The sequence below is a fragment of the Notamacropus eugenii genome, chromosome 3 (genome assembly GCF_028372415.1).
Source record: "Notamacropus eugenii isolate mMacEug1 chromosome 3, mMacEug1.pri_v2, whole genome shotgun sequence".
Taxonomy (NCBI): domain Eukaryota; kingdom Metazoa; phylum Chordata; class Mammalia; order Diprotodontia; family Macropodidae; genus Notamacropus; species Notamacropus eugenii.
Genome location: NC_092874.1, coordinates 283,952,577 through 283,967,554, shown reverse-complemented (window position 1 = coordinate 283,967,554; position 14,978 = coordinate 283,952,577). Strand labels below are relative to the sequence as shown.

The 14,978-nt window shown below is 40.6% G+C and overlaps 1 protein-coding gene across 8 annotated transcripts in view; it reads right to left on the bottom strand.

Moving 5' to 3' along the window:
• Positions 1-271: 271 nt before the first annotated feature.
• The window catches only part of ANO4 (anoctamin 4), a 415,424-nt gene continuing 400,717 nt past the window's right edge, over positions 272-14,978 (bottom strand). For all 8 annotated transcript variants that reach the window (XM_072655688.1, XM_072655689.1, XM_072655692.1 and 5 more), the window contains 3 exons: positions 7,374-7,479; positions 3,512-3,707; positions 272-1,034 (listed from right to left, as the gene is read on the bottom strand). In XM_072655688.1, the coding sequence (XP_072511789.1) occupies positions 3,516-3,707; positions 7,374-7,479 (298 nt within the window). In that variant the 3' untranslated portion in view covers positions 272-1,034; positions 3,512-3,515. The remainder of the gene's footprint in view (positions 1,035-3,511; positions 3,708-7,373; positions 7,480-14,978) is intronic.

The window sequence follows — 14,978 nt, the reverse complement described above, 5'->3', positions numbered from 1 at the left end:
GAAAAAGCCTTTGGAGGTTACCTAGGCCAACATCTTTATTATACTGCTGAAGACTCTAAGTCCTACTTCGATCTAAGTGACTCAGGAAGGGTCAGAGGTGAGATTTGAACTTAGCTTCTCTGACTCTAAATCCAGGACTTCTTCCATTTTACCTCCAAGGAATATAACAGAAGTGGATCTCACTCCAAGGTTTCCTTTGATTGTTAGCAAATGAAAAAAGATTATTCAAAAATGAAAGCCAAGTGAATTTCCAAAGACTGAACAGCAAACATTTCTTGTGCATAATTTCTTTTAAATTTTATTGCATCACATTATTGAAGCATTAAACATGGCTTTATGTGGATGACTATTTAAATGTGAAAATTCAACATTCTTTGTACCTTTTGGCTATTTACAAATAAGGAATTTCTCTCTGTACTTTATATATATTTATAATTTATAAGTGTAATTGTATGTACATATGTAGGGATAGGTGACTATACATATGTACATACACACATACATCTATGGCCATACACCGATGGCTATAGAGATGTCATATGTAACTCCTCAGAAAGAGCTGAAATTTTTAGAAAAAAAAGATTAAATTTGTAAACAGGGTTTTGGTTGTGTTTGGTGACAACAGATGTAGGACAATGCTAGGAATGTTATGCCTAAGTATCCAGATTTTAATATACTTTTTTTGTTAGTCTGTAAAATTCACATGGGACATACCACAAAAAAGGTAGGAAACAGACTGGAAAACAGTCCCTGTATACAATTTTCCCTTGATTTTTTTTTAAATTCACATATATAACTGCCCATGAAGTACATGCTTGCTTTGTCAAGAAAATGATCTATGGATAGCAGTCATATGCTGGATCACAAAATGATTTCACAGTAAATCCTCTGCAATGTGCCAACCAACTTGCTACTGAAAATGTCTGTGACATGCACTGAGGTTGCATTTTTTTTTCATTCTCTTAAAGCTCTTCCACAGTTGGAATAAGTAAACAGGAGACAGATCCTTTGCATTCAGATGAACAGTTGGATACCTGAGTAGAGAGGGAGGAAGGGGGAAAGAAAACAGAGAATTAAAATCACTTGCATTTACTGTGCATTAAAAACACAGGAGTTTGTATTCATCTGGGACATTTAAGGAATCTGTAGACTAAAACTGTGAAACAGGAGGAAGGAAATATCTAATCAATGCCTGTTTTGTACTGGGACCAACTGAGGCAGAAGAAAGTTTGAAGAACGCAATACAAGGCAAACAGAAGCCTCAGGGTCACGTCCTGCCAACTGTGGGGAATCAAGGCAAAGCAGTACCAAGAAGGGCTGTGTCTTCAGACCAGGCTCAAGGTGGCCACAGCTTCCATGAAGTATGGCAGTGTACCAAGGAGATAACACAGACCTGGCTGCTGCAGTAGGGAACATTTATTAGATGTCTCTTGTAAGTAGAGTGCTGGGTGAGAGAGAACCTTTGGGAGATACTATGGTTCAGGGAGCTTATAGTGTAGTAGGGAGACACCAGCATATAGAGCTAAGTATTAAATGACAAGTCCAGGGGATAAAGTTGAGAACAGCTCATGAAGGAAGTATGTATTAAAGGCATAGGAGGGGTTCATCAGGTGAAGTTGGGGGAGGGGGCATTTGGGGTAGAGGGAAGACCCTGCAAAAAGAGCCAAGGGAATACAGTGTGCCTCCACTTTGCCTGGAGCATAGAGTTCCTGGTGTAGAGTAATATTAAGGCAGGAAAAGTTCACTGGAATCAAGTTAGGGAGAGAAGGCCTTGAGTGCCAGAGAAATGAAAGATTTATTGGGCAATGATAGGAAGGATGGATTGAAAGAGAGTGAAGGTGGAAAACCAGCACGTGGCAATGAGAATGGAAAAGAGGAAGCTGATAACAAAGAGGTGGAGAGAGGGAGCCCAAAGTTGTAAACATAGAAGATGTGGGGAAAGATCATAAGCTCCCTATTGGACTTCCTGGTAGAGGTGTCCTTCTTTAGCACTCTGGAGCTCAGGATTGAAGGGCCAACCCTCTGTTTTACAGCTGAAGAAGCTGAGGCACAGAGAAGCAATACACACAGCCAGTCAAGATTCAAACTTGGTTCTTCCTCAGGCCAGTGCTCTCTGTGCCATTCCATGCTGATGTACTAGAGAGGATCAGCCATGCACATGCAGGTTAATCAAGCTGAATCCTGAAAATAGTGATGGGCCAAGGGAATGAATGGAGGTCATGTATGATAAGGGGCAAGAGAGGAGTGAGAGGATGGAAGAAGCAGGAGAATTGGTGTGTGTGGCCAGAATAGAACTTTGGAATAGATATTGGATCAGGTCCCATTTCAGGTCATGGAGACAATTATGCTATTGCTAATAAGAGGCTGTGGAGAGACCTCTGGGCAATGTCGGAAGCCAGGATACCCCACCAGTACCTCAGATTCACCGTGTCCAAGATGAAGCTCACTACCCACCTTTCCCCAAACACATGCTGCTTTTTCTGACATCCCCTTTCTGTAGTGCCACCATTTCTCAAGTCTTGCATTTTCATAACTCTCTCTTCTGTGTCTCCTCCCTTTTCTTACCTCTCATCATCTGTTCCCTAGTGCCCTCATCCAAGGAAGGAGGATAAATTTCATGCTCTTCCACAATGTCTGAAGCCAGGGGAAGAGAAAGTAGCAAGAGAGAGCACAAGGAAGACAAAGACATGAAAGGAAAAGGACAATTGAATTTGATGAAGTCCCTCACTGGTGATCTCTGGGAAGTTTGTAGAGAGTGCTGCAGCCAGAATCCCTTGTGCAAGGAAGGGGTTGAGGAGAGTGGGTGGTTATGGAGAGGTGGAAGGGGAACTAGATAATACACAGAAGGTTAAGAGGAGGTTTTTTAAGTCGTGGGGAGGGGGAGTATTTTGTGTTGAGATGGGGAAACGCTGTTGCTGAAGCAAAGCCCCAGAGAAGGAGAGAAGCTCTGGTCTTGGGCACAGAGAAATCAATCTTCTTGCTGGTTTTTCTGTTGTCTTGTTCCAAAGTTCTGGTAAAGCCCAATGGGCCAAAGGAAGGTGGATGTATTTTTTCTTCTAGCACCCTAGTGTCTGCAGCTAACAGATTTTTGTATCTTAGGGAGAGAGAAGACATGAGTCTGCTGGTCCTAGGTAGTCATTAGCCAGTCATTGCCCAGAAATAAAAAAAATGGAAATGACTCTGAGGTGTCCAAAATGGGCCTCCACCAGACTCCCCAACTCATCTGAGATCCCCAGATTCACCCCGAGACGGAGAAGGACCTCAGCACTCCATGCTTCCTCCTCCAGAGAAGAGGTTGGTTTAGTGATGACAGGCCAATTACCCTTAATTGTCTTAATTATGGGCTACAGGTAGTCTTTCCCTGCCTCAGAGTGTTTTGGGCTCTTTGAAGGGAGAGCTGGTTCTGAAAACCACAAGCTGTTTCACACAACCTTTCCACCATAGTCTCTCCCTCCTGCTCCAGGTGATTGATCACAGTCATGGCAGGAGGACCCCGTATCTTCTCACTTACCCAATCAAGGCCACTCATTATGATGAGCTTTCCCATTTTTCTTCCTCTCTTTGCGTTCTTTCTGGAGTCGCTCCAATTCAGCCTCATACATCATCTCCTGAATTAGGTACTTTTCTCTCCTCATTCGATCTCTTAAATCTTTTGGAAGGTCAGGGATCAGGTAGGAGATCAAATGCTTTATACAGAATACAAGATGCTAGAAGATGAGAGGACAAAACAGACTTGTTTCTGGTCTACATTCTTTCACTCATTTCCAGAGGGGCACTGAGGAGATAGATTGGCTTTGGGACCATCCTGGCAATTCTGATTTAGTCTGGATGGACCTGAGGCAGTGGCAGGGATACATTGACTCTGGCATCAGAGGACTTGGGTTCAAATCCTGCCTTACGCTTGCTACCTGTCACTGAACCTCCTTGGGCCTCAGTTTCCATATGTGTAAAATGAAGGGACTGATTAGAGAGCCTCTGAGTGTGCATCCAGCTTGGCTGTACTAAATCTGTAATTGTGTAAGCCTAGTAAGCTACTTTGGGAGCTCTGCAGAGTCCCTTCTTTGGTGCTGTTTTTCCTTTTACTGAACTTGAAATTTAAGCCATTCCTTTGGGTGAAGGCATTGTCTCCAGAAGGCCACTACCAAAAAGAGCATGTGACCTGAGAGAGGCCAATGGGCCACAGATGTCTTTTTTTCCCTTTATCTTAATTGACGAAATGTGGCCTTGGAAGACACAGAGTTGAGGCCAAAGGAGAACCAGTATTGCATGTTAAGAGTCCAGTAGTGAGCTGCCCTGGTGGTGGGCAGGCAGGAGAAGTGGAGTTGGGAGTCCAAGCAGCTCCTTTCACAGATGCCAGTACTTTGGCCAAAGGAGCCACATTTTAAACCAGCTTTCTAGATTCCCAGTCCAGGGCTGTTTTCATTGAGATGTAGATTATGCCTCAGAGCCCTTCTTTTCCCTGCCTATTTTACACTGACCATCTCTTAGAAATACTAAACTATATTTGTCCCGCTCAAATGGTTACTCCTTGTGGGGAGGGCCCCATCTCTGATGCTAAGCATAGGGGCTGCTGACTGATGGAGTATGTGCTTAATAAATAAATGCTTGTTGACTGACACCCTGGAGATCGTCGTCGTTGTTGTTGTTGGTTCATCCTTTGTTGCACCATCAAAGAAATGATGGCGTGGCTTGCACTTAACCTCATTTTGAGTGAAGGAGGGCTGTTCGAGGTCACCAGCCTCATTTTTCCTCTGGAACCACCTGAGTTCAGTGACTAGATATTCATGAGGATGACTGCAGATGGCCCAGGATGCACTGGGGGACCTTGGCCCCTTTAGACCAAGGTTTATTCAGGTACTTGCTTAGGGTGAAGAACACCCATTCAGTGAACAGGCCTGTTTAAGAGGTAGTCAGGGGATGGCCCCTTTAATGAGGCAAAGAAAATAACTACATCAGGCTGGGAGGGAAACAGCAACAGTTACTATTAATAATCACTTTAAAGCCAGGAGGGTCCAGAAAACAGCCCTTAAGTGGAGCTTTGGGCAGGGGCCTAGTGGCATCTACTCTATGGGCTTCAGAGTGCACTAGGTTTAAGGTTTGGGGAAGGGATTTAGCCAGTAAGCCCCAAATTAACTGGGCATCCTCTGGCCATCCAAATTTACCTTTCTGACACCCTGAAGTAGACCTAGAGTAAAGGATTATATCAAAGAATTGTAATATAAGAAGAAGAGAGGGAGGGAGGATGTTGTTTGTCAGTTGTTGTATCCAATTCTGTGACCCCATTTGGGATTTTCTTAGCAGACACACTGGAATGGTTGGCCATTTCCTTCTCCAGCTCACGTTGCAGATGAGGAAACTGAGGCAAACAAGGTGAAGTGAGTTGCCCAGGGTCACACAGCTAGTGAGTATCTGAGGTCACATTTGAACTCTGGAAGATAAGTCTTCCTGACTCCAGCCTGGTCCTCTATCCCTGGCACCTCCCAGCCACCCTTATTAAAGAATACTTATTGTTACTCTTGCATAAGACAAGGCTGAACGTCTGGGCCACAAGACAACCACCTAGGGTCAAGATCCTCATCTCTGGTTGTAAAAAGGAAACATGCCTTTGAGAGTCTTTACCATTGTCTTCGGCAAAATCCAAAATGCCACAAGATGGCACTCCTGCTTTACAAAAAAACTAATGTTTCTCGAATTGTCTCCTTGTGGTGGGGGTATGCATCTTTTTTCATCTTTCACAAGGTTGTGGTAAAGTTCAAATGAATATAAGAAGATGCTTTGCAAACTTACAAAAGCACTTCCGTATACGAGTGAGGCAATTATAATTTTTATGTTTTTGTGTATGTCATGCATATGTACACACAAACACAGACAATAAATATTCATACAAACATGTGGAAGGGTAGGGAGGCTAATTAAGGGAATGGTTTATATAATTCTATCTCTCAAAACATTGTTTAATTATTTTTTTGTTAGTTGCCCTTAAAATGCAGAAGGGCAGCTAGGTGGCACAGTGGAAGATGCCATGCCTAGAGTCAGGAGGAATCATCTTCCTGAGTTCAAATTTTGCCTCAGAGACATATTACCTCTGTGAGCCTGGGCAATTCACTAACCCTGTTTTCCTCAGTTTCCTCTTCTGTAAAAAAGAATGGCAAAACTCTGATATCTTTGCCAAGAAATCCCAAATGAGGTCATGGAGAGTTGGAGGGACTGAACAATGACAAATAATACAAAAGGGAAGGGGGGATGCCTACTATGTGGTGGGCTACCTGCTAAGCACCTTACACAGCAGCCCAGTAAGAGAGCTGATTTCATTACTTCCACTTTATTATTGAAGAAACTGAGGCAAGCAGAGGTCAGTGCCCAGCTAGTAAGAGTGTGAGGCCAGATGTGAACGGAGGTCTTGACTCCAGGCTCATCACTGCAGTGATATCCACTGCCTCAGAACCAAAATCTCTTCAATCCTATTCGGTTCAGTCATGTCCGACTCTTTCTGAACCTTTTTGAACCAGATTTGAACTCAGGAAAATGAACGTTCCTAAGTCCAGACCCTGTACTTTTTGCACTGTGCCACCCGGCTGCCCTAGAACAGAATGTAGGAATGCAAACTTGGCAATGTATAGATATACACAGATTTTTCATTGTCATAAATTGCCCTGTCCCTTCTGTACTGCGGGGTTCCAGCATACGCTGTTGGAGATCAGCTTCACTTGCTTTTCCAGGAGTGTTCTGTGGAGCATTATAGTTTTTGTACAGAAATTGCTTGGACACACTATACCATCAGAACCAATTTCCCCCCTGAATCCAGGGGCCATTAGCTTGTACTCATGCATGACATGGTCTGTACATCCTCTTGTGCCCAGATGCTGCCGCATCTTTGGTTAAGAGTTCTGCTTAGGTTCATTCTATTTAAGTGAATGGGCACTAATGCCTTAGATCAGTGGACTAACAATCGACTGCCTTTCTTGATAGATGCCTCCTTGCTACGATTGCTAATGACTGCCTTTCTCCTCAGTCCTAATAGCAGATAATTGTTCTTCACCAATTGAAAATTGCTAGGTAGATAGTCTTTCTCAGCAGCTCTAGTCAAACTATTACCTGTGAATTCATATGGGCCTGAGGTCTTTAATATGGAATCCCAGCCACAACTGCCACTTGTTTCTAGTGTATCAAATTAATGATCTGACTTACAGGTCAACAATAAAGGTTTTCTAGATTTAGGGGGCATGTAAATGAAGAAGGAAGGAAAACCTCCAGATCACTAATTAGATAATTGCCCAGTAAAATGATCATGTCCCAAAAATTTGTTTTCGCATGGACTCAGAACTTGAGTTAAAACTTCAAAGGAAACGAGGGAATTAGCTATGGACACTGACCTCAAATACGATAATAAAAGCCAGACGTGCGGCCAGGACGTGCCAGAACTGCAGCGTGTAGCCATAAGGGACCAGCGAGTGAGGAGGGTCTCGATAATCTCGATACCTGTGAAAAAATGAGAGCACATTATGCTTCAGGGATTGGTTCTGGGACAGGTCCATTCTTTCTCCTGCCCCACAGAAACGGGACCAAGCCACACTCATCCTGCTGCCCGAACATTTCCAGGCCCAGATCTGGACCCAGGATACCCATCTAATACAACGCCCCTCATTTACTGACTAGAAAATGGAGACTTTGGGGGATGTAAAGTCACACTCAAGGTCACACAGGTGGTAAGTTTCAGAGGTTGGATTTGAAGCCAGGTCCTCCAATTCCCAGGTCAACATTCTTCCTGCTGTACTACACGTCCATAAAGGGTGTCCCAGAATTCTAGGTGCTGCAGTATCAAGACTTCTGGGACATGCTGCATAATTCTTTCTGCATGGTGGTCACTCCTCTGATATCTCAAAACAGCTAGTATTCCTGTAGTGCTTTCACATTTGCGAAACACTTTTACCAGGTGATCTTATTTGATCCTCATTTTACATTTCGGGAAACTGAAGCTGGAAAGGTCCTAACCAACTCTGACTTTCAATGAAAATGCCAAATAAACAACTTACAAAGGGACTTGTGGAACACAACTTATTGTAAGATCATAACTTTATATAATAGCTATATTGCATCTTTGGAGAGATTCTAGATTTAGAATTGGAAGGGACCCTAGAGGCCATTTGTATCATCCTCATTTTTTTTAAATGAAGAAACTGAGTCTCGGGAAGGCCAATGACTTTAAGTCATGTAGGTGTCAGAGATGTGTGGTTTGAACCCAGGTGTTTTTTGACTCCAGAAGCAGTACTCTGCATTGTACCATGGTGCTCTCTAATAACAAAATTAGACTTGATATTATATTGTATTTGCCTACAAGACAGCATTTACAATCACATGATGGGAGCATATTAAAGCTAGGGGAGGGACTGTGGAGAGCATGGAGTTGAATCCTCTGGTTTTAAAAACGAAGAAACTAAAGCATGGATAAGTGACATATGTAAAAGTCACACGGTTAATTAGTGGCAGACCAAGAACGAGTTCTTTTTACTGTATCATATCTCTCTTCCTGTCCCCTAGAATTATTAATAGTCAGGAAAACAGATATTCTAGTTAATCAAAAGACCTTCTTATCCCCATATATAGCTGAATAATTAAATTACAAGCAGTCAGTCAATTGAAAAAGAGATCTAAGAAACTGGTTATTACCATTTCAGAAGGCAGGATTGAAAATGAAAGTCATTCTTTTTAAATAGGTCCTCTAGTCCAACCTCCTCATTTTACAGATGAGGAAACTGAGGCCCAGAGAGGTTAGGTGACTTGCCCAAGGTGCTAGGTATGACTGTAGGATCATGTATTTTTTGATTCAATTCTTGCCATTGGCAAGATCTAGGTTCCAACCCAACCTCTGACACAAAGGACCACAGATCTAAAGCCAGAAGAGGTCCCAAAGCTCATCCAGTCTAACACTTTCACCTTACAGCTTCCTGTGGGTCAGAGAAATTCAGTGACACCAATGTAGTGTTCTTTCCTCTTCACTAATTATGAGCCAACATTTAAAAGGAAAGATATTTCATAGTGTGTGTATTCAAAACTGAGGTTTTATATTTCCAACTCCCAAATTACCAAACCCCATTCCACTGGAAAAAAAAAACACCAACTATTAAGGAATATGGAATAATGAACAGAGCACTTGGAGAGAGAATCAGCTTAGGGTTCTCTTTGATCACTTGCTATCTTTGTAGCTGTGGGTAAATTATGGGTCTCTCCAGTATGGGCCTAGAGTCAAAGAATCATGGATTTGTAAGGCTCCTTAAAGATCATCTCAGGCCCCAGTCTCATTGAACTGATGTGGTACCCAAGGCCCAGAGTTTACGTGAATTAAGGCCCAAAGTGACTTTGAGTTGGGATTTGAAATTAGATCTGCTGACTCCAAATTTAGTATTGCTTCTATTATGTTATCATAATTACAATATAATATGATATATGAATAATATAACATATATATAATGAAGTCATCAGAGACTTCCAGCATATGGAATTGCCCACTCTTTCCTTCACCTCATCTCAAGAGCTCAGCACACCAGCAGGACATACAGAGAACATCAACTTGTAGGAAAAGCCTAGGTCATTGAAGCTACTCTAGCTGTCTTAGAGGTGTCGCACATATGGCTCCTATGGGGCACAAACCAGATTCAAATGTAATTGGAAAATGCTTAGCTGAAATGCTCTGCTGAAAAGAAACCATTGATAAAAACCCAGTATCATTAATAAACTTATATACTCCAAATGTCTCAGAATCCAAATTCATAAAGAAACATCTGAGCTACAAGAAGACATAGTAACACAATAGTGATAGTATCCCTCTCTCAGGTTTAGGTAATTTCTAACAAAGATAAACAAAAGGGAAAATATGGAACCAAAAAAACTTGAGTTAAAGGACATATGGTATCTTCTATGTAGGACAGTAAGAGAAAATTCATTATTTCTGAGAACCACACGGAACTTTGCAAAAATTGACCATGTACTAGGTAGGGTGCAGAAATGATAAAAATAAATGTAAAAAGGCAGAAAACAGTGAACATGTACAGACCACAATACAATAAAAATAATTGTTTCAGGGATCACAAATAAAAGACTTTACAATGGAATCTGAAATAACGAGTGGGTCAAAGAACAAATCATACAACTGATAACTAAAATAAGACGATAATGGTAAAACATAGAAATTTCTGAGATGCAGTTAAAACATTCCTTGGGGAGCAACAGCCTTACAGAACAGATTAACAAAATACAAAAAAAGAACTAATGGACTGAACATACAATTTAAAAAATTGGGAAACCAACAACTAAGTGAACCTAAAGTACAAAAGAGGAGCTATTAAAAAGGAAATAAATTGGAAAAATTCCAGGGAAATGACAATACCAAAATCTAGTTCTTTGAAAGACTAATAAAATTGATAATAAGCCCTTAGCTAATCTGATTTAATAGAACAGAAAATCTGTAAAGAACAGTTAGTACCTATACTTCACAAATTATTCTCAAAAATTAAGAAAGCACCCTACTACAAGAATTCTATCATGAAACAAATATAATCCTAATAATACCTTTAAACCAAGGAAAGACAAAACTTTAGATCAACATCATTAATAAACACTGACTCAAAAAAATGAAACAAAATCCTGTCAGAGACTATAGTCTATACTGTAGATTACTATATGACTACAGTATAGATTTCATTCAAAGAATCATCTATTATGACCAAGTGGGATTTATACCAGGGAGGCAAGGTTGGTTCAGCATTAGGATAACAACATAAACATTAAAAACCAAAACATCCCAAACCACACAATCATCTCAATAGATGCAGAAGAAGCCTTTGAAAAGCACAGTAGTTTTTAATGCTAAAAGCACTATTAAGCATAGGCTTAAGGAGACTTTGTTAATATAAATAATATATAATATATATTAAAAAGTAAGCAGTGGGGATTTACTAGGATCTTTCTCAATAAATAACAGGAATGAAGCAAGGATGACCTCTCTCATATTATTTGATTTAGTTTTGGAAATGCAGTAAAATAGGTAAAGAGGAGACAAAACCATCACTGTTTGCTAATGGTAGGAGGGTTTATGTGGAAAATCCCAGAGAATTAAGCAAAGATAATAACTGAGACCGTTTCTGCAAAGTTGCAGGCTACACAATAAATTCTCAAAAGTCAGCAGCTTTTCTCTACATTTACAAAACACAAGAAGCAATAATAGGCAAATCCCATTCCAAACAAGGGCTCAGCCTATTAGAGCACACAAAAGACATACAGATTCAATTAAAAAGTACTACTTAAAGAAATAAAGAATATCGTTATATAAATAAAGAACACCTGGAAGAATATCACTTCCCACTGTTTGACCATGCCAACATTTCCTTTCTATCAAAAGGAAAATACTACCAAAGTTAATTTACACTTTTAAAGCTATACCAATCAATTAGGGAAATTACAGAATTCAATGAAATAACAAAACTCATTTGGAAAAATAAAAGATCTAGAATATCAAGGAAAATGATGAAAATAAGTACAGATGAAGGAGGCGCAGCACCTTCAGCCCTCAAACTGTAAAGCATCAGTCATTAAAACTACTTGGTATTAGTTAAAAAATAGAGAGGTAGATCAATGGAACAGACTAAACAAAGGAAATTCAGGAACAATAAAACTTAATAAATCAATATGTATTAAAGCGGAAAACATAAATTACCTAGGGGAAAAACTTAATTGATAAAAATTGCTGTGAAAAGCAGTGTGACAGAAATTGGGCTTAGACCATCATATTGCACCGTATGCCATAATACATTCTAAATGGATATATGATCTTAAAGATCATGTTAGAAAAGAATTAGACATTCTCTCTCTCACAGCTATGGGTAGGAGATGTATTCTTAACCAAAGAAAAGAGGCAATTGCCAAAGATATAATAGATAATTTAAAGCTTCTGTACAAACAAAATCAATGCAGCTAGGAGAAGGAGGGAAGTGGTCAAATGTGAAAAAAAAAATCTGATAAGGGTTTGGTTTCCAAGATTGTGTGTGTGTGTGTGTGTGTGTGTGCGTGTGTGTGTGTCTACACACACACATATTTTTTCCTGAGTCTGAAAATACAGTTCTGTTGTTTCTTTCCTGAACCCTTGCCTATGATAACTAATAGTTGTCATTTATTCAGTGTTTTGAGGTTTGCATCGTGCTTTACATATATTATCTCATTTGACTCTAACAATAACCCTTTGAGATAAGTGCTGTTATTAACGGATTTTACAGATGAAAAAACCAAGCATAGCTAGCAAGTATATGAGGCATTAGAACTCAGCTCTTCCTGATTCTCTTACATTTTTGTATGTATTTTATATTTGCATATATGTTTATATTTGATTATCTGTGTATAAAAGTATGATGTATAGAGAGTTGTCCTTGAGTCAGGAAGACCTGAGTCCAAGTCCTGGCTGTGTGACCCTGGGCAGCCAGTCCTTTCACCTCGCAGTGCCCCAGGCAACTCCCTCAGACTCTTATTGCACAGAAGGTGCCAAACTGCATTGGTAGTGGGAATCGTCTCATCTGGAAGTTCTCTACATCAGTGAAATCTGAATTGCAGGTCTAGTCCTCCCTTTTCTGTGTATATGTTGTTCCCCTGCCTGAACCTGTATTATAACTTCCTTGAGGGCAAGGACTACTTGTCATGTTTAAGTTATTGTATCCCCAGGGCCTAGCACAGTGCCTGGAAAACAATATGTGTTTAATAAATGCTTGTTGAATTTGAATAGGATTGAAATGACTAAGTCATGGAGATGCCTGTTTTATCTGATGTGGTCACTTTTTACCTGATCTTGTGCTCAGCATGGCACAAGGCACATGTTAATAAAGAGTACGATGAGTTTGATGTTGATGATGGGAGCCTGTGGACCTGGACAGAGCAGACTTTGAATACTGTAATCCTCAGGGCTGCCCGGCAGACATTCCAGTAGGGATAATCTTCTGTCACTCCCTTCTCTTGACCAGTGATGCGTGAGATGCCAATTCTTTGCATGTTGTTTTCCCGTTAGAATGGGAGAGCAAGGACCATGTGTTTGTCTTTCTTCATATTCTCAGTGCTTAGCACTGTGCCTGGCACATAGTAAGCACTTAATAAATACTTGTTGATTGACTGATTGCCTTCTCAGATTATTGGAAAGACACCTGGTTTCCTGTTGGAGTAGTACAGCTCAGACAGTAATGATGAATGAATTCTGCCATAATCACAAAGGTTGGACCAGATAACCTTTCCAGTCCCTTCCTTCCCTTTGATCCTATGGGCTCTGTCCTCTGGGACTGCTGCTGAATGAGCCATGAGGCTGGGAAGAGTGGGCATGCCAACAAAGCTTTGCACTCCAGTCTTCTCCTCACAGCCTGGTGCCCTTTTGGATAAGAGGGCAGGAAATGGGATTCAGGGAGGACCAAAAGTTTGTCTTCAGTGGTTTCATCATCCATGGTTGGGTTAATACGGATCATATATAGTCTGATCCTTTCCATCTACTCCTTTTCAAAGGGTCACAGTTTAGAGCTGAAAGGGACCATATATCTGTTCTAACCCCCTTAATGTGAACATGGATGAGGAAACCAAAACTTCATGATGTACCCAAGGCTACATCAATGGCTAAATCAGAGTTCAAACCCAGGTTCCCTAATTCCTCATCTAGGCCTCTCTTTACTGTCCCATACTGCTGAGTACTTCTTGACCCACTTCTGAGTTTCTGGCAGAAGTGTCCATTAGATTCTCTTGAATTCTCAATGACAATACACTTTCCTGGACCAATGAGGAAGCTGCCATGAATTTCATATCACAGTAGGGGGAATTAAAAGGCTATAAATCTGATCTATCAAATACCTTCCTTCCCCTTCTCCCCCAACCACCCCCCAAAGCACAAATCTTAAAAAGATATGGGGGCTTATGGAAAAGAGTAACTTGTAATTTGTTTGATTTTGACTTTAATTTCAGCATCTGATAAAAGCAGGCTATTTCTGTTTGGTTTTTAATAGGTATGTTTTTCTTTTTTCAGAACTGCATCTGTTTCTCCTTGAGAGGGAGCTTTCAACCTTGAATGATGAGCAGTTGGCATTTTCCCTGGTTTCAGGTATTACTCAGTCATTTCCCACCTCCCATGATAGCAGAGATCTTTAATTAAAACCCTTGAATATGTCTGAATGTGTTTTTTTGTAACTAATACTTTTTCTATCCCCCCCCCCTTTTTTTGTAAATAAAATGACAGGCTTCTCTACCCCAAATATGAATGCGTATCTTGTTTGGAATAGTTTTACATATGGAATCTACGAGCAGCTGACTTTGAGCTTAGGAAGCAAATCAGTAAATACAGCCCTGTGCAATTGTATCCAAATCAAATGCCTGTAGCAGAGAGCAAGATGGTGCATCCCAAAGAGTACTGGATTATCCTACCTTATTTATTTACTTAGCTGTCTGACCCTGGGTTAATCACTTAACTAACCTCTGTCTTCCTTGGTTTCCTCATCTGTAAAATATGGATATAGCACTTACCTCGAAAGGTTGTTGTAAGGATCAAATAAGATATGTAAAGTACTTTGCAAACTTGTGCTATATAAATGGCTGCTGTTATTTTTATGTTCTTGTACACACATATATATATACACACTTCCAACCTTCTTGTACCATTCTCTATTCATGATCACTTGGATTACTGAACTCACTGGGGATTTTAAAGGTCCCTCCTTTGGCTTGATACCCCATCCAACTCAGCTGAATTCAGTTTGTATCAGTCAGGCTAGCAGAACATTGATTCTAGACTAAAGCAGTGAGTAAGGGAATAGGAGAACAGTCTCAAGTCCCCTCAGCTTGTTCTGGTTGGCCAGTAAGCAGAGCTCCCATTCTTCCTGCAGTGGGCACATCCATCGCTGCTGTCTCAGAGGTCTCTCTTGCACTAATATATCTGCAGAATGGGATACGTGGCACCAAAGAGATATATA